The sequence below is a fragment of the Polyodon spathula genome, chromosome 8, assembly GCF_017654505.1.
Source record: "Polyodon spathula isolate WHYD16114869_AA chromosome 8, ASM1765450v1, whole genome shotgun sequence".
In the NCBI taxonomy this organism is placed as follows: domain Eukaryota; kingdom Metazoa; phylum Chordata; class Actinopteri; order Acipenseriformes; family Polyodontidae; genus Polyodon; species Polyodon spathula.
In genome coordinates, this window is record NC_054541.1 from 36,537,715 (window position 1) to 36,556,734 (window position 19,020).

At 35.0% G+C, this 19,020-nt stretch overlaps 2 protein-coding genes across 2 annotated transcripts; one reads left to right on the top strand and one right to left on the bottom strand.

The window, feature by feature from the left end:
* On the bottom strand, positions 1-8,100 carry LOC121319878 (mesoderm-specific transcript homolog protein-like). The gene is made up of 12 exons (XM_041257795.1): positions 8,022-8,100; positions 5,148-5,302; positions 4,794-4,873; positions 4,469-4,546; positions 3,738-3,874; positions 3,460-3,518; positions 3,316-3,356; positions 2,683-2,753; positions 2,430-2,531; positions 1,842-1,918; positions 903-966; positions 1-726 (listed from the first exon to the last, which is right to left on the bottom strand). The coding sequence occupies exons 2-12, from the start codon at positions 5,299-5,301 to the stop codon at positions 609-611; spliced, it is 981 nt and encodes a 326-aa protein (XP_041113729.1). The 5' UTR covers position 5,302; positions 8,022-8,100; the 3' UTR covers positions 1-608.
* A 924-nt stretch (positions 8,101-9,024) lies between these two features.
* LOC121319879 (centrosomal protein of 41 kDa-like) lies at positions 9,025-18,818 on the top strand. Its single transcript, XM_041257796.1, has 11 exons — positions 9,025-9,105; positions 10,502-10,565; positions 12,195-12,242; positions 13,072-13,133; positions 13,429-13,498; positions 13,775-13,937; positions 14,244-14,413; positions 15,012-15,079; positions 15,788-15,902; positions 16,185-16,400; positions 16,477-18,818. Exons 1-11 carry the CDS (start codon positions 9,073-9,075, stop codon positions 16,602-16,604), a joined length of 1,137 nt encoding a protein of 378 aa, XP_041113730.1. The 5' UTR covers positions 9,025-9,072; the 3' UTR covers positions 16,605-18,818.
* Positions 18,819-19,020: the final 202 nt, after the last annotated feature.

The window sequence follows — 19,020 nt, forward strand, 5'->3', positions numbered from 1 at the left end:
TGAGCAAGGTAGGCCGAATGGCCTCCCCTCGTTTGTAAACTTTATTATATTCTAAATTCACTTATCAATACACATCGCTGGTACCTTGATTTTCACTGGCTTAGTGCTGGAGGTTTTTCATAAATTAAAGGAAATTGGAGGAAATTTTCATATCGTTGACCACTATTTTAAATGTTTGGAGGGAATGTAATTCAACATTCTTTAAGACCTCTGCATTTTAACAGTTACAATACAGTCTAAATTGGAAGATACAGGATGTCAGTAATTGAGGCACTCCATGTAACAGGTACAACATGCATTTTAGTTTGTAATCATTTAAAAAAATGGTTTGCAGCCCACTGTTACTTGGAGTAACCTCAATAGTAAAATAAGTCATTTTGGTCCAGGAAATATTGTAATACAGATGATACTATTCTTAAAACTATCGTTATCAATTATTTTTGTTGGTATTTTTGCTTTAAATATTAATAATAGGAAGAGACCCAATCTACTAAATCCACCATATATCCTAATAAGGTAGCAAAGTAATGCAAAATAATTTCTTGTTTAATTTTCAGGGAGCCATATTAGTTGTAATCTAAAGCTTTAAGCAAAGCAGTAGTGTATGATCAGAAAGAGTTGATAAAGCTGAGGTAAGCATTCATGAAGCCTGTGGGATCCTCCAGCTGTGGATAATGACTGATATGATCATCAAGAACTGATACTGTGGACCTCTGAACAAGTTTTCTGTTGAGAAAAAAAAAACAAAGTTTCTGGGTAAAAACAGCTAGCATCTATACTTTCTACTTCACCTTAGCATGCAAGGGTGTGACGGTTGAATTTAAGGTAAGCATGTCTATGTGTTGACTAACTTGATGACAGTAACATCCAATACAGTGAAATACATGTATATTTGCACTTACTGGTACAGAGTAATAAACTGAGGATGAGGGTTCACTGGGTCCAGCGGTCCATAAATCAGATGTACTGAAATATAGGAAGTAATCCTTATACTATGTGGGGTTGGTATTGTACACAGAAAACAAACAAACAAACTTTTTTTGGTAGTTACAAAGCTGCCACAGTGTTTGGTGACCATGGCACACACACGTCTCAATAAAGTCCTGTTACAGATGGGGTCTCATGAATATCAGTCGTTTCAGTGCTACACTGTTTTAAACTCTGGTCACAATGACACAGACCAATTACTTTCCACCTACACACTATTTTAAACACTTGAAATAGCAACGATTCTGATCTTTTTCACATATTAATCTTACTTCATCTTTCATTATGGCGAACCTTAGGCTATAATATAAACACACACCGTCAACATATCGGTCTGTACAATACGGGATGCCACCTCCACAGTGAAGTCAACTCTTTTTTGTCTTAAAAATAATTTCATATTGCAACAAAGCTGGAAACTATATTGACCATTTGAAAAAAAAGGAGTAACGCAGGCATATCTCTGTCATGAATATAAGTTGTCAAAAAGCAACCATGCGGCAAAGCAAAATTGATTAAAGAAAAAAAAAAAAAAATAACCATAAGGATCTAATGAACTTTTCATGTTGGGTTGATTTGGAATAAAAGACAAAGTTTGGGATTCTTGTATGTTGGATTAAGATTTGGTGCACTTTGACATGATTCATGTCAGACTGATTTTGAATAAAAGTTCAGCTTCAGTTTGGGATTCTAGGTGATGCAAAACTTTTGGCCACAGCTGTATATTTCAACAGGGTATATATTCAAGTAGGAACACATAGGATTAAATAATTAAAAAAAAGAACCGAATGTTTACGAACAAGAGGAGGTTATTCAGCCCATCCATGCTCATGCTCATACAGAATTGTACTCACAAGGTACTGTGGTAGTTGTGAGGGCCCCAACCCATCGGTCTCTGTGCTTCAGCCTCTGGTTAATGTACTGCAAAATACTAAAACAGAAATACCTTTTAGGTCTTCTTAATTTTTCAAACACTGGGAGAATCATTCTCTTACAGGGCTATATTTTGGATCACTTTTTTTGATAAACTACATCAATGGTAGATTTTCTTAAATCTAACTGGTCCTTGAATGTATCTGTAGGCTGATAAACATCATTAGGTTTAAGTGTAATCAAAATTTGTATTTAAGCCTAGGGATATACTTTAATATAATTATTCCATAGGTTTTAATATAAGGCAAGCCCCTTGTATGATATGAAACCCAAACTAATAGGACCTTTCAAACAGTCCACTGATCTCATCAAGACATTATGGGATTTGAGTTTTTGTTATTTGATTATGATAGTATTACTTGGGTATGAAGAACATGGGCTCAAACACCCACATCTCCATCAAAACCTTACCTAGTTGACTTGCACACATTGAAATGTCTCTGTAGCATACTTCCATTAAAATAGGGCTCCCCTAATGCAATGAAGAGACGCAAGAACAGACATATTACCTGTCCATGACAAGGTGGCCATCATTTACACGGACCCCTGTCCACATATCCCAGAATTCACCATCTGTTGGCTGAGTGTATGGACCAAAAACAGCACCAATTCTGCAACATAAAAACAACACTGCTCATATATTACAGAATTGCAATCAAACAGAATACTCCAGTTTAAATAAAATCACTCATATTTGCATTAACCAGTTTCTGTGGTACCTGGTCATTTTTCCTGGATAAAAAATGGAATGGCTCAACTCACCCCTTTGAGAAGACGACAAAGTTAATTAGTCTGGTCAGAATTGGAGCGAGAACCCCACTGTCTTTAAGAAGCTGTTTTAAGACACAAAACAGGAAATAAAATTAAAAAAAAACAGGAAACAAAATCCACACTTTGAAGTGTTGCCCATAATTGTTGATGTATTGTTGTTTCAGATACCGGGTTTTCAATTATTTTGTCGGCTAAAAGTACTGTTACTTGTTAATGAAATACTTAATTCACTTTCAATGACAATACATATTTTGCAACATGAGTCAAAAATAAAAATTAACAATAAGTTAATAAAAACACCCATTTAGTGTATCTTTGGTATGATCAAATCTGGAGATATCTTTGTTCTCTTTTAGGTAGATCAGAACAGTCTAGGTTATGAACCAAGAACTTTAATGCTTCCATCCCTTTGTCAAAACAATGAACCAAAATTAACATTGATTACATGCTACATGCACTACAGTAACTAACATCAAAGTGTTTGATAAAATGCATGCTAAGTTAGCAGTAGGCAGCTGCTGTATAGCTTTTTGTTTGTATTCCCTTGAAAGTTTTTACTTCTAGACCAACAGCAGAGTTTTACTCGATTCATATAATCTATCAATATCAGTAAAATCAACAAACCTTTTGTAGGAATCTTGGATAGTGTGTTTCAGGAAAGATGCCTACAAATGCAGTAATAAAAAGATTAGGCATTACAAACAGAATCACCCACAGAGACATCAAATACAAGCGGGAGCCCCAAAAGGCAAAATATAGCAACATTACCTCCATTTGACAAACACAGGCTGTTGATCATTAAATGTCCCGTTTTATTGTGTTCACACCTGGAAAGTTATGAGGAATAAGTTAATACATATTCCATCATACAGCAGTAAATAAAACCAATCCAACACCCATTTATTTCAAATATAGTAATGATGTTACTGCTTTTGTAAGCTTTTCCCATTAAACAACAACTTATACCTCATAAAAAAGCATCCTTGTGTTACATGTTTAGGAAGCAAAGGCACGGACTGTAAAACACACTCTGCAGTTACTTTCACCTATAGAGGAGTTCCAATGCAACTGTATCTCCATAGTCATGAGAGAGGATATTGGTTTTCTGATCACGCAGGCTCAGATGTGCTATCAGTGCTTCCACAATGTTGGCCTGCTCAAAAATGGAATACCGATGAGGCCTCTGAAAGAAAAAAAAAAAAAAAAGGCAATTAATAAATCAGTCTTTATTACTGTATGAATAATTCTACCATGCTGTTTCCTATCTATGTATCTATTTTATAATGCTCAATGTTTTTTTGTTTTTTTTCAAAGTTTTGTTAGGGCAATTTCAACACAAACTTTGTAAAAAAAAAAAAAAAAAAAAAGAACATTAAAAAATCAAAAACGAAGGGGTTATACAACAAACAAGAATTGGAATAGTTTATCAGGTAATATAGTACAAAATTAATCATATTACAGTGTATTGTGAGCTGTATTTATAATATTGTGTCTGTTTATTTTTACATGCACAGTATATTTACTAGTATTTATGAAATCCACAAGGTGTGAATGAATAATCCTAACTTTGAATGCACAACCAAATTTTTATTTTTATTTTAATAGAAACGAACTAATATTAGTTTTAAAACAGCAACACATTGTTCTGTAACAAAAGCTTTCTAACCACTGCATTTGAGTCATACAGAATGAATCACTGACAAAGAAACAATACCTGCAAGATAAATATCATTCTTCCATTTTGACAAAATCAGGCATTTATAATAAAAACACTTACAGGTTTGTCACTGAAACCAAAACCTAGGAAATCCAGTGCAATCACTCTGTTGAACCTCTGATTCAGTCCATCCCATATCTAAAATTGAAGACAAAATGCAACAAGCCAATATATGTATAAGCCAATGTGTTGTTTAACAGTTTTATTTTATTGTTCAGTGTCACTACAAAGATCAGATTAACATTTACTATCTTGAATATTCATACCCTACATGGGATCTTGTTATGAGAATGCCCTTCCTCAGGTCCTGTCAAGCTTTAACAGTATGATGTGCAAGATACATCAGTAAGTCAGTATAAAAAATGTCTAGACTACTGTAACTCACCTTGTACCAGTCATAACTTGATGTTGGGAATCCATGTAAAAGTATAACCACATCAGAACTTCCTACTGCACCCAAGGAATCTGACTCGAAAGACAGAAGAAAAGCAGAAACAAAATATGGAATCTTTATGCACTTTGTAATCGTATTGTGTGTGTGTGTGTGTGTGTGTGTGTACGTTCTGGATTTTGGCCTGAGAATTTATTTCTCACAGCTCTTGTCACTGACCAAGTCTGACAGCCAATTTTAGTTATGGCTGCATGATAGGAATACAAGGTCTGAAATAGTCTTAGATATCTAGAAAGCATATTCCCATTGTTTAACAAAAACAGTAAATATGTTAATCATTCCTCTCACCTCTGTAAAAGATGTGGTTTCCTTTGAATGTAAAAAATGCCCCGGCAGTTTTCCAGGAATTAAGGGTTGGAGAAATGTGAGGTGGAGGGATGTGGAGATAGACAGCAATGAGGGGCACTGTCAGGAGCCCAACCTGAATCCACCACTCCCTCATCCTAAAGAGAAATCACAGCAAATATGAATGAATGTCTTGGAAAGCCTATGAAGACATACATGTCAACCTGCATTTATAAACAACCCATTTTGCTGGTCACCTGACAGCTGGTATGTGAAAAATATTACATGTGTAAGCACCTTCTCTCCAGTGATCAGAAGTAACAGTGTGTGAGAGAAAACCTAGACAGAGAGAACCGTATTCTACGGTTACAGAAACCACAAATAGCACCTTTGAAATGACTTTACATAATCTACTTAATCTTCTTAATGGACCGAGAATTAAATAATGTTAAATTTTCCCTTATTATTATTGAGGCAAAACGTATTTACAGCATATAAAAAAGTGGTCCACCACTTACATTGCCGAGCTGGTAAAACAGACTATTCAATTGCACAATTTACCAATGTATAAAAAAAGGAATAAATAAATGTCTTGCTATATCACTGATCTGGGTCATTCTACAAATGCGGTGGCAAATGCTGTCAGTCACCTGTATAGTACTTAAATTCAGATAAAAATGGCAAATAATCACATAATACCAAAAGGTCTTTATGAATATTCACGTTATTTTCTACTCTTTTAGCTGCAAACGTTTAATTTATTTTACATTTCAAAGTCAGTGAGAGCATGAAGGCACACATTGGCACAGGGTGAGGGTGGGACAGTAGTGATTGGGAGCGTAAGGGATGAGGAGGAATATAATAGGAAATTAGTTCAGCCAGATATGGTGGGGCATGGCCATGGAGAGATTTATATACTAGTGTAAGGAATTTAAGCAGGCAACGGTGGTAAACAGGGAGCCAGTGTAGCTGGAGGAAGAGAGGGGAAGTGTGGGAGGAGTGGGGGAGGTTAAATATAATACAGGCAGCAGCATTTTGAATTTGTTGAAGTGGTGTAAAGGCATAACCAAGCTGGGTGAAAATGAGAGGATGGACCAGGAGTCTGGTAGTGGAGAAGGAGATGGAAGGGTGCCTTTTGCAGATGTTGAATAGGTGAAAACGGCAGGTGCGTGTTATGGCTGAGTTATGGTCAGAAAGGGAGAGGGTGGAATCGAATATGACCCCGAGGTTACGAGCAGAAAGGGTTGGAATGAGGGATAAGGGGGGGGGGTTGAAATGGTGGGGCAGGGTGGTGGAGACGTGTCGGAGGGGAAGAAAAGGATTTCAGTTTTTGATGGGTTAATGAGGAGGTAACGGCACGCCATACAGGATTGGATAGCGGCCAGGTCAGGGATAAAAGAGGGGAATGAAAAGAAAATCTGGGTGTCATCAGCAAAGAAATGGCGGGGGAAGTTAAATGAGGAAATGATAACTTCTAGGGGTGAGGTGTACAGGGAGAATAGTAAGGGTCTAGTAAGGGGGGGGGGGGGGTATTGAAGGCAACGGCAGAGGTGCATGAAGAAAGATATAACTGTAGCCAGGCAAGGGGTGTGCCAGAGATGCCCAGGCTAGAGAGAGTGGGGAGGAGGACAGGGTGGTCGACAGTGTCAAAAGCAGAGGAAACATTGAGAAGAATGAGGATAAAGGAAAGTCCAGCATGGGAGGAGTTGGCCAGATGGTTCTATTATATATTATCATTATTGTATTGCAATATCATAACCATATCTTATCACATGACTTGTCAGGTATGGCAAAATTAAGTGCAGCAGAGAAACAAAAAAGATACAGGCACAGTTGTTCCTTTAGAAAATGTATTTAAAATATTTTAAACGATTGAATTGTTAGAATAAAACATCTTAATTGATCATGTCAGCTTTCAAAATTTGATATATTTCTTAACAGTTCATAAATGAATGAAGTTTGTTGATACAACAATGTGTCAATGTCATTGGTGTTATATTGTTTCAGTAGTGTTACTGCACGGAGGATTGATGTTCTGGTAACAAGAATGCCACAACCTAAATATTCATCATTTCAACATGCCTACTTGTAACATTATTTGAAAGACAGCATGTTAAGGGCATACTTATGCAAGTTTGATGAGACATATTCAATTATTGTTTAAATTAGAGGGTAAATGGGCCAGCTCAAATCGATATATAGCATACAATGTAATTTTACACTTATTTTTTTTTTAATTTTACACTTTTAAAAAATAATTACAAAAATCTTCTTTTAGAACTGTTAGAAGACATTCCTTTCCTAAACATGTTGAGCAAAAAAAAATAACAAATAAGATTGTGGTTAACCAATATGTGCATTTTAGGTATGAGTAACACCACTGACAAACGAGCAGCTTAACCAGTATTTGATTAAAAATATTAAAATAACTGAAATTCATTAAGCTCTAAAATTAATTGTATAAGAAGGATAAGATGTTCACAAATGCATTACACAACTTTTTCTTAATGGTGAGTTTCATTTCCAAGAAATGTTCAGATCCAAAAGCCACCGTAGAATGACCCATCAGCACTTTGAAGTTAATGTTAACGAGCTCTCGCGTCAATAAAGGAGCCTTTGCTTTCTAAATATTGATAACATTCAGCAACATATATGATTTCAATAAGGTCCTACTGTATGCTTCAACCATGAATGCTCTGTAGTCGTGTCATCCGTTGTCTATATTTAATTTCCTAATAGAAATGCAACTGATTAAACGTCAAATCACTTTGCAGTAACATAACATTAATAGGTTTAAAGGTGTTTTAATAGTGTATATGTATATAACATTGACTACATAATATTTTAAAACGTCTTTTAAATAAATTAATCACATACCTGCCCTCAGGTGCCTGTTCATTGCGAATTGGTGACCTAAACACTTCTGTGAAGCTATGTGACCTGCACTGTATCAGTGTGGTACGGATAAGAGAACTGTAATCAAAATTTAAAACAGACACCACGTAGACAACTGCCATCTACGGGCAAGGAGAACTAACAGCAACTAATTTATAAAACTTAAAGCCATAACAGAGTATCATTGTCAATATGAACTTTAAAAAAACAAAAACTAAACAGGAAAACGCACCCGATATATTGCAGACTATTTTACCAATAAATCCGCAAAAATAACGTTTTTTTTTGTTTGTTTTTTTAAGAAAAAAATAAAATAAATTAAAAACACGATAATAAATATTAAAGAGGTGATCCATACTGGAATGGTTCGCTGTTCATGAGCAAATGCGTATACATCAATGTGTGTCAGGCACATACAGAACATGTCGGATTCTCAGTGTGTTTCTTATTTCGACACTGTTCTCCTGAAAGAAACACAATATACGGCTGCCAGGATGGTGAATGAAAGTGACTGGTTACAGAGTACAGTAAACAGCTTACTATTTTATACAAAAATGCGAGTACAAACGTTTAAAACATAGCGGAACAATTATGGAACACTTGTATTGCACACAATAGTTTTGACTGCTGCGAATAATGTGTTGGTCTTTTTTTTTTTTGCTTCTGTTCTGACTAGGTTGTAGTGTTATCGAAGGATAACATGATTTGAAATCACAAAGAACTAAATCATGGGAGAGATTTCATTACAAATAACACAATGATTCAATTATGCAGGGCTGGTCGTTGCACAGCGAATCACCAAATCGCTGAAATAGGGAACCTACAGTATCTTAAAATTGTAAAATGTCGAAGGCGGGATGTGGGGAGGGAGTCGAGAGATCAGCGTTACTGCTACTTAGCAACAATTCCTAAATGTGTCAACAGAGACCTCGTAAAAAGGTTCCTTGTGATTGGCTAACGTAAGGTTCCATTCAATCAGGGATAGCTTTGTTAAACCGTTCTGAAGGTTTGTGCTTGTGTTCAGTTTGAAAAGATGTCGGCTAAAAGAGGCTTCGGTAACACAGAGGTAATAACAGTACAATTTAATATTTGTTTATTTATTGAATATACTGTATCTAGTGTTTGTTATTTTTTGAGATTTATAAACGTGCAAAATAGAATTGCATGTTTTGTACGCTGCTTTTTCTATTGATTGATAAAGCACAGTCTTATCCAAAGCTTTGCCTTTGTCTTAAATTATTTATTTATTTATTTATTTATTTATTTTTAAGTGCCTGAAATAAAACGTTTCCGTTATATACTAACCGTAAACGAAGTCTGCTTTGGTGATGGATGGTCCATTGATGGCATTCGTGGACTAGGCTACATCATCAGTACACAACAACTACGCAGGGTAGCACTTAGCAATGCACTGTCAGTCTCTAAATGTAATAATCTGAACATATCACCTACGACAGCATATACAAGGACTAAACCAGCATATTGTTACTGCTGTAATGTATTAGTTACTAGCTCAACACTCATTACAGAGCTGTAGCGCTTGGTGATGTGCGCCTGGGGCTGTAGTGTGAAACACTGTTGAAAATAAGATGGCTTGGTTCATGACCAAGTTCATTTTAACTTTCATTACCCACCCCGAAATCACAAAAGTACACCTCTAAACTAAGTAACTTTGTTAGCATTGGCACCAAGTTCTCAAAAAACGGACTTATGATAATGTTATACAAACATCACCCCATATTAGGCCTTGGTTATGTTATGCTTTCAGGGATGGAAATAAGACACATACTGCGTTTCAGTTTCACCCATTCCAGATTTTTATAAGAGGTTGATTAATCACAGGAATGGATGGCCAGCCTTTGTTGGCACCCCTTTTTGTTTAGGGGGTGCTAAACTGAATTTGTTCACCGGCAGCCTTTGGGCAGCCAGTGCATTAGCTGCCAGTGGGCAGTTGGTGTAGTCCCATTACTGGACATTAAATAGGACTGTATGCAACTCGAGTCTTGTATCCATCCCTGTATTTTCAGTATGTAGACTGTTACTGAAGAGGGCTGTTTTTGATCAGTTTTAAAGTGTTTCATTTTGTAGGTGTGTTAATAATTTAGTTTATCCAAAGATTAAATGTTTAGAATTATCTAAACACGTAAACTACTGGAAATGTGGTTGTGAAATATAATGGTCTCAGTGTACAGCAGTAACTGCAAGATTATTCAATTAATATTCTGTATCTATTCACATTGTACTCCATGTACACATTCGTCTTGTACACATTTAGCCAGTACACATGTTGTAGTGCTTCTTGTTTAATGGGGTATCGGAGTGGTTAAATGTTTGGGGAAACACCGCTATTTTGTTTTCTGCCAACTCTTAATATCCATGACCCTCAATCATTTGTGAATTGTCAACCATAAACAATTTCATGTAAATTGTGTGTGGGTTTTTTTTTTTTTTTTTTTTTGCAGTACTTAAAAAAGAAAGTTCCACAGAATCCAAAATACCAGCATGTAAAAACAAGGCTTGATACAGGTAATTCAACATCTGTGTATCTCAAAAGCAAGTGTATAGTATTTCACATGCTTAGTCTGCTGTTTCTGTTAGAAAGTATCACCAAAAACATGTGAAGTAGGCTAGATCAGCCAAAGTGTCTCAATAGTAAATAAAGCATATAAAGCGGCAGCACCATCTAGTGAACAGAAATATATTGCCACTAAAACTGAAGGAAACTAACTATTCAAAGTATCAGATCATCAAATGCCACTGACCTTTGCTTCTATAAAGACTATTTGGTTGATCTAGAACACGGTATGAAGAATAAGTGGACACCAGGGCTATGACATACAGTGCACATTCCAAAATAAATAAATAAATAAATAATCTCTATGGGAAAACCACATATTGCATTCTTATAAATGTAATTAATATTAGTAGTATTTTAATAGGTTATGTTTAAGCTTGCTACTATTCGTTTTTTTTTTTTTTGTCAAATCGACCATTAATAGCGATGTTTATTTTAGAAATAATTTATCGGGTTTTTTTTTTCAGTGTTTATTTTTCAATTCAAGCAGAGAATGGATGAAATCGACCTTTATGCTTAAAAAAACAAACAAAAAACAAACAACTTTTTATGCCATTGAGAAACGTATCATTTAGCAAAACTCATTTATCATATTCAACATGCAACAAAACCATCGTTACCAACATTCTAATTGAAATAACGTTTGGTTACAGTGGAGCTATACAGTGTAAAGAAAGATCCTGCACAAATTAAAAAATGTTCTCAAACTGTAGAAAACGCAGCCTAAATAGACTTTTATAGCACAAATTTACGGGTTAAAATATGTACAAAACATTAGATAGTTGAACAGAACTAACTTACAGTTATTATAAGGAGTATGAGCTCCCACTCTCCTGCTTCAAAACAGCTGGAATCGGAGTAACTGGAAGACAAGGCAGATGGGCCTGCTTTGTCCTGCTGTGGAGACTCCAGCTGTCAGTCAGGGTATTGTGCACCATGTTCATTAAGTGTTTTCCTCTTGCGCACCATTTTCAAATCCAACTTGTAACTGTCACCCTATACCTATAGTAAAAGCTTACCTACACCTTAACCCGTTAATTTCAAAGTAGGCGCTTTGAATGGCAGGAGCTGTAGCTAGCAAATGAAAGTGCACAGTCAGTGCAGGTCTTGCTGATTGACAGTCATTTAAACGAATGAGGGTGTTCTAGCGCTGCTTCAGTCAACTATGTCAGAACAGGGTGAAAGGGACAGTGAAACTACAGTACTAACAGACCACTGAGATGACTGACAGCAATCCCCAGCCATTCAGAGAGGAACAGACGGGACGGACAGCAAGTATAAAAACTACACAAACTAGAGATGATTTCTAAATGGTTATTTTTGGTAAGAGAATAGAAACATAGCAAGTGGTTTTACCGAAGTTTGTCCTATATAAATGTATTTCAGTCGAACTCATATTTTTGGTGAATTCGACGTTTAACAAGCTTTACCGATTAAATATCAAAAAGTAGCAAGCTTAGTTATATTTTGTCTGTACTTTAGCCATTTGCAGCATTATTACATGCTTGTCATCACATGTAGGCCAGTATTTACGATATTAAATAGTTGTTAATGGTTTATTTTTATGGTATATTTATTAGGCAACAGCTTGAGCAAGTACATGGAAAAAGTGGAAGAGATCAAAAAAAGTAAGTTCAACTTGTTTATGTGAAATTCCAGCAGTTTGTATTATTTATCAGGTTTAAGTTAGTTTTTTACCAGGTTTGTAATGTAAAGTACCTTATTATCCTTTCATTGGTTTGCATAATCGCTACAAATGTTTTCCTTGTTTGGTGGAAGTTAATTCAGGTTTTTTGGAACAACTCTGTGTCTTCTTTCTTGTTTTGCAATTGCCCTTTCAAAACGAATAGAAGAACCCCAGTCTTCTTGATATTAATGGACTGTGTACTGCTATACCTCAGAGAATGTTTACTTTGTGTACAATTGATATTTGATAACACGTTGTTCTGATTTCTCACAGATAAGAATCACTTATCCCTTTTCTAGATGGGGATTGTGTCATTCCCTACAGTGATTTCTCTGTTTGGCTTGTAATAAGAGTATTAAATGGACATATTTTTGTGCCAGTGACATTTTCATGTAAAGAGCAGTAGAATATGAGAGGCTGGGCTTACAGTTGCCACAAAGCAGGTATTAAAATACAAGAGAGCACACTTTAGAGAGAGCTTTAGGGAGAAATCTTCTGAAGACAGTCCTTGTGGTTAATTAATAGACACAGTAACTTTTGTAAAAACAATGTCAGCAAATCAGGAGGAATCACAAAATTCTGAGAACCAGGACCCAGGTAGGTGAGGCTGTTGCAGAAGAAATTTATTTTCACATAAAGGTCAAAGAAGACCTGGTCTGTTCTGTCATGCTAGAAAATCATTTTAAAATATAGCTTATTTTCATGGAATATCTAAACTGCCCATAGAGATGGAGAGTCTTGGTAAGATGTTTTGTTCTGTTTTTCTTTAGATTACAGATATAAGAAAGATGAACTGTTCAAAAGGCTTAAAGTGACAACATTTGCTCAGTTGGTAAGTGTAAAATATATCGAGACCTTTTCAATTAAAATGTGTCGGAATAATACCAATTTCTTTTTACCATTGCTTTTTCTGTAGAAATGTGAAATGTGTACGTCTTGATAATTTGGCATGCTTATGACGTAATGGGATTCTAAATAAGTCGCCCTAAATAAGGGCTTCTGCTAAGAAATTAATAATGCTTATGTATGTTTCCTAATTGTGAATCCTGCTTCTGATGTGTTCATTTTCTCATGTGTGTGTGTATGTGTGTATGTGGAGATGGAAACACATTTATTTTTTCTTTCAGGTCATCCAGGTAGCTTCAGTATCAGACTTGAATGATGGTGAAAATAATGAGGAGTTATGTAGGCTAGATGGTAAGTTACTTTGTAGTGGGCTATGTTGCTTAATGTCTTAATTGTGTTTGAGTACATTCAAGATCACCAACAGTTGTATAGAGAGTGCAGCTTTTATTTTCTCAAACAGGGTGATTAGAAAGTAAGTTTACCACATCAACGCAACATATCATTAATGTGGTTCAATACAACAGCATTACCATTATTGATTTGTTTGTTTGTGGTAATATTTTTGGCTTTAATTTTATTTTGTAGTTTTAATTAATTCATGTTGTTCATTATTTTTGTTTACTGTAGACAACAATTCAGTGCTGTCTGGCACAGATGCAGAACTGCTTTCAGAAAGAACCAATGGAAAGGGAGGCCCTGAGGGGACACTGCAGGCTACACCAGTGCAGCTCATTGATAACCATAATGATTCAGGAGAAACTGAACTTTCATCAAGGTCAACACTTCAAAGGTAAAAGTTCGGAAAAATGTTGTATTTTATTTTTTTATTTTTTTTATCAAATTAAATCTAGTGGATTATACTCAACCTATTTTATTCAGTACATTTGTTTGTCTAGGAGTCCAAGGTAATTTTTTTGTGCTTCTTCGATATGTGTATTCGGTTACATTTTGTTAGATAATTTCTCATGGATTATAGACTATAGACAGTTCTATATAAAATGCTATGCAAATAGCTATTGCTTCATATGTTCTGAACAATGCATTAACAAATATGACAGCCAAAAACATATTCTGTTCAAATGAATGTTTTTTACAGTGTAATAAGTGGCGTTGGAGAGATGGATCTAGATAAGACATCACAGAAGAATGTAAACAGTACACCAGCTTCAAGCCCAAGGATCACAGATAAACCATACACTGACTGCCCCTACTTGCTGCTAGATGTTAGGGACAAAGATGAGTATGAACAATGCCATATAATTGGAGGTAAGAAATAAAAAAAAAAAAAAAAAAAAAAAAAAAAAAAATTCTGACATTTTATAGATTTTGAGTTTGTTTTGACAAAGTATACATTAAAGGTCTGTGTAACGTTTATCAGTTCAATTTTTACGTTTCCTGAAAATTAAAAAAATCTAATATGGTCTTATGTTTTCATGTTTCCGTTTTTTCGTCCATAATTAGAAAACTGAAAAATGACATGACATAAATGATGTAAAGTTTGTAGTATTAGAACAGCTAAAATTAGGCAATAGCATGTTGATGCACCTGGGAGACCAAATCGAGGCTGATCCTCAGAGCCAACATTGCATGATAATATAAATATAAGTTTATATAAAAAAATATTAATTAGAATTAATATAGTTATATAGACTAATGTAGATATCATGTAAGAATAAATCATGGATTTGAATATAAACAATAACTAGTTGTCATGCCGTCAAACACCTATAAATACCTCCAATGTTTTGATTCAAACACAGGCTCCCTTGAGAAACGTTGGGCAGCTGACTCTTTGAGCTAATATATATTCGTATTTACTGTAAATACACATGCATATAATTTTTATATATTTTTTTCTTCACAGCATACAATTACCCCATTGCAACACTGTCCCGGACGATGAACCCGTACACAAAGGAAGTGCTGGAATATGTATCTTTTTACCAGTATTTATTTTCCTACATACCAGTTTCCATATCTAGAGTTCGTATAGGAGGCTGTGTGGTCTAGTGGTTAAAGAAATGGGCTCGTAACTAGCAAGTACCCGGTTCAAATGCCAGCTCAGCCACTGACTTATTGTGTGACCCTGAGGAAGTCACTTAACCTCCTCTGCAGCTGATCCATAGTTCACACACCCTAGTCTCATATCTTGTAAAGCAATTTGTGATGGTGGTCCACTATGAAAAATGCTATAGAAAAATAAAGATTATTATTATGATATTTTTGTTGATATATACACAACATAATAATACTAAGGTTTATAGCACTGTCTTTGATTCTTTGTAAAGAAAATACATCCCTTAATTGTAGTACGGTAGAAGAGGAGACATTTAGGGTGATTTCAGTAAAATGTGAGGCATTACCAGGATTCGCCTGTGTTTTTTTTGCTGACCACACAGTGCTGAAACATCACCAATCCCTGGCAAAGGTGGGGCTTTCCTTAGGTAGTAAGACTGCATTGATACTCTATAGGGTGGGGGTTTCATGTTTGCATGGTGATCAGGTTTACATTTGCTTATAAATACTTTACAGAGTTGAGCTTACTAACAAAGCAATTATAAATAATTACTTATGGCTGTTAAAGTTATAAACAGGGAGATGTGTTTTTTTTTTTTTTTCTTTCTTAACTCATGACTGCAGAAAAATGCTTCTGGCAAGATAATTATTCTTTATGATGAAGACGAGAGAGTTGCCAGCCAGGCCGCCACCACGATGTGTGAAAGAGGATTTGAGAATCTGTTCATGCTTTCAGGAGGTGAGCTTTCAGATCATTTTGCTTTTCTATAGGAGGCTTGCATGTTAAATTGAAATAAGAAAACCTTTGTATTTTATAAATGTGTGATGTAAAGCGGAGCAACACCTGAGAATAAGTTAGCTTAGCTTTTTTTTCCTTTTAAACATTGAGATATTTAATTTGTTTTATTTAACGAGTTGCTTGAAAAGGTTGTGTTTTTTAATTAACAGCATGTCCATATCTTAATGCCTGTCCATTTCAATAGAATGTTTTAATTTTAGATTTTTGTGTTATTTCTCTCAGGGTTAAAAGTGATAGCTCAGAAGTTCCCAGAAGGTCTGACAACTGGTTCATTCCCACCATTGTGCCCACAATCAGTTCCACCAACACCTGGTCGCAAACGCTCTACTCCAAGACAACCATCATACCCTGCTGAAAATAAGTGGAAATTTACTTCTGAAGATCTGAACAAAATACAGTATTACTTGGAAGATATGCTAATTCCTACAAATACCAACAGTAAGCGACATCAATAAATAATAAAATGTCATTAAGTGGATATTTTTGCTCTTAACAGCATGTTTCTGTTTTTCAGGTCGTTTGAGTCGTCTTTCAGTGGGAAGTGCACAGTCAAAGGCATCTAGTGCAAGAGGCAGCTACGCTCCATCTGTTGCTGGTTCAGACAGCGCCCGGACACAAAGCAGCGCTAGACATTGGAAATGACAAATGTTTTGACTAGAATAAATGTTACTGTGTCAGATGTCACCAGAATATTATTTCAGCATCAGATATATTCTTTAAATATAGACGGATACCTACAGTAAATGTTAAGATCCACTTTAAAAAAAAAAAAAAAAAAAAACATTTTAATCCGAATATAAATCCATCAGATTATGGTAGCATACATAAACGGTGCCAGGTGAGTGATTAACAGCTCATTTACTGAATGTAGGTGTGTGCCGTGCAGCGTCTTACAAGTTGTACGTTTTACGTGATCAATAAATTTGCTGCTATGTATGCTGAAGTGGCCCGCTTCACTCTCTAGATCACTTAGTACAGTCCATGGTGATATATTATTAAATTAAAGAATGTGCATAACTGGTGTCATTTTTAGGGAAGATTAGAAAACAAAAAGACTGACCCAGAAGAATCAAAACTTTATTTTTGCTAAATACTGTACCTGAGCTACTATAACTACAAAAAATGATTGTAGGGAAAAACTTTATTCTAGAAAGGCATATGCAAACTTTAAAGAGAATCAAACCAAATCATTTGATGTCTTGCACCTAATGCCATTGATCACTGTTTCATGAGATTTAGCAGCAATTAATTGATAACTGCTGCTCTAAGTGCAAGTATTTTTTACAGACGTTGGTGTTAGAGTACTGTATCTGAAATCCTAGATAACTAATGGTGGAAAAACACAGTGATATGATACATACTAACTTCAGATTTAATAAAGACATTTGTGGTTTGTATATCCACAGTATTAAAACATGTTTGAAAGGAATGATATTTTTATATGTATGTTGTCTAAGATTACATTTAATAATTGCTTCACAAATGGGACCGATCATGATGTCTGTAGCAGTGGGAGGGAGTTCTTTGAAGACTTGAGGGCAGGCTTTCAAAACTCCTGGAAGCTCATTGTTAAGCTTCCTATTCTGAATAATAATCTATCGTGAATGCATACAGTCTGACAGGAATGAAATAACAGTACAGTTAGAAAAATCACTTTACAGTATATAAAACAACTGTCTATTTGAAGAGCTAGTGGAACAGAAGTCAATCGTTTTTTAAAAGACTAGAGACAGTGTACATTGTGTCGATTTTAGTACTCTGACAACCAGTATTTTACTTATTTGAAACTGCCTTCTGGTAATAAAATCTTATTATAAATGTTACTAAAAGCAGTACAAATCTTCATTTGCAGTTTAACTTGATTAGATTTAAGCTTATGTTACATGCTTGTCTAAAATAAAAATAAAAACTTGGATCACTTGCCTTTTAATTTAGTTTTTTAGTTATAAAATTGTCTTAACTTTTAGATGGCTATTATGAAACATTGCATCTAAAATACATTGATGTTGTTTCCCCAGTATGTTTAATGTTTCTGGTACATACTATGATTTATTGGGTAGCAAAAGTGTTTCTATTATTTAAGGTATTATGTAATATAATAAAGCATGTAGAGGTACATTGTGTACAATAGTCTTGTAAAATGATTTGATGTAGCTTTGCGAGTGTTATAGTTAGTAATCTTTGTTTTGTCAACATATATATATCTCCATCCATCTCCATGTTTCCTGTTCACAAGTGTGACTCTTGCAGCACTGATGATGTTGGGCTGGCTGGTAAGAGCAATTTTTAACTGGCTGCTGGGAGCTGTTTGTGCTTATAAAGGGTCCTGATACTGCAATAACCCATGTCTTTATAATGCTCATTCTAGGGAAGCTGGTTATTGTAATGGAATTTCTTTTGCTTTTGCCAGAACCAAATGTAATCAATCTAACAGATGCTGCCAAATTTTATGGATTCGCTACCCAATAAGTGCATTGGCCTTACTGTGTAGACAAGACGATGTCTAACAACAAGGTTTTCTATTAAAGTGTGTCATTTGTCATTTGTGTGACTAGTGGAATGGCTATCATTAGCTTTCATTGGGATTCAGGTGATTAAAGAAATGTCACACAATGACTGGTTTTGTTGGAAGAGATTGGTGCAGCATAGACTTTTAAAATCCAAATTAGAGAAGGTGTGCTTTGCAATAACTCCTAAACTAGCATAACCTCTCCACTAAAAAATCCACTTTTACACTGTAGTGTATGCTTTATTATTGCTGAAAGCTGTTAAATTCTTACTATCTAATTGATTGGTAATACCATTCATGTTTGTGTTCATCTATTCCATAAAAATATTTTCCAGGCAGAAACAGTATAAAAGTAAATATATATGGCTCTTTGAGCTTTTATATATATATATATATATATATATATATATATATATATATATATATATATATATAAATAATATATAGTGTATATATAGGGAGGCCGTACGGACCGTGGGTTAAGACTGTTCCGAATTTTTTTAGGAAGTTGATGTCACTAACTTCACCTAAATTGTCCAAGTTAGTTTA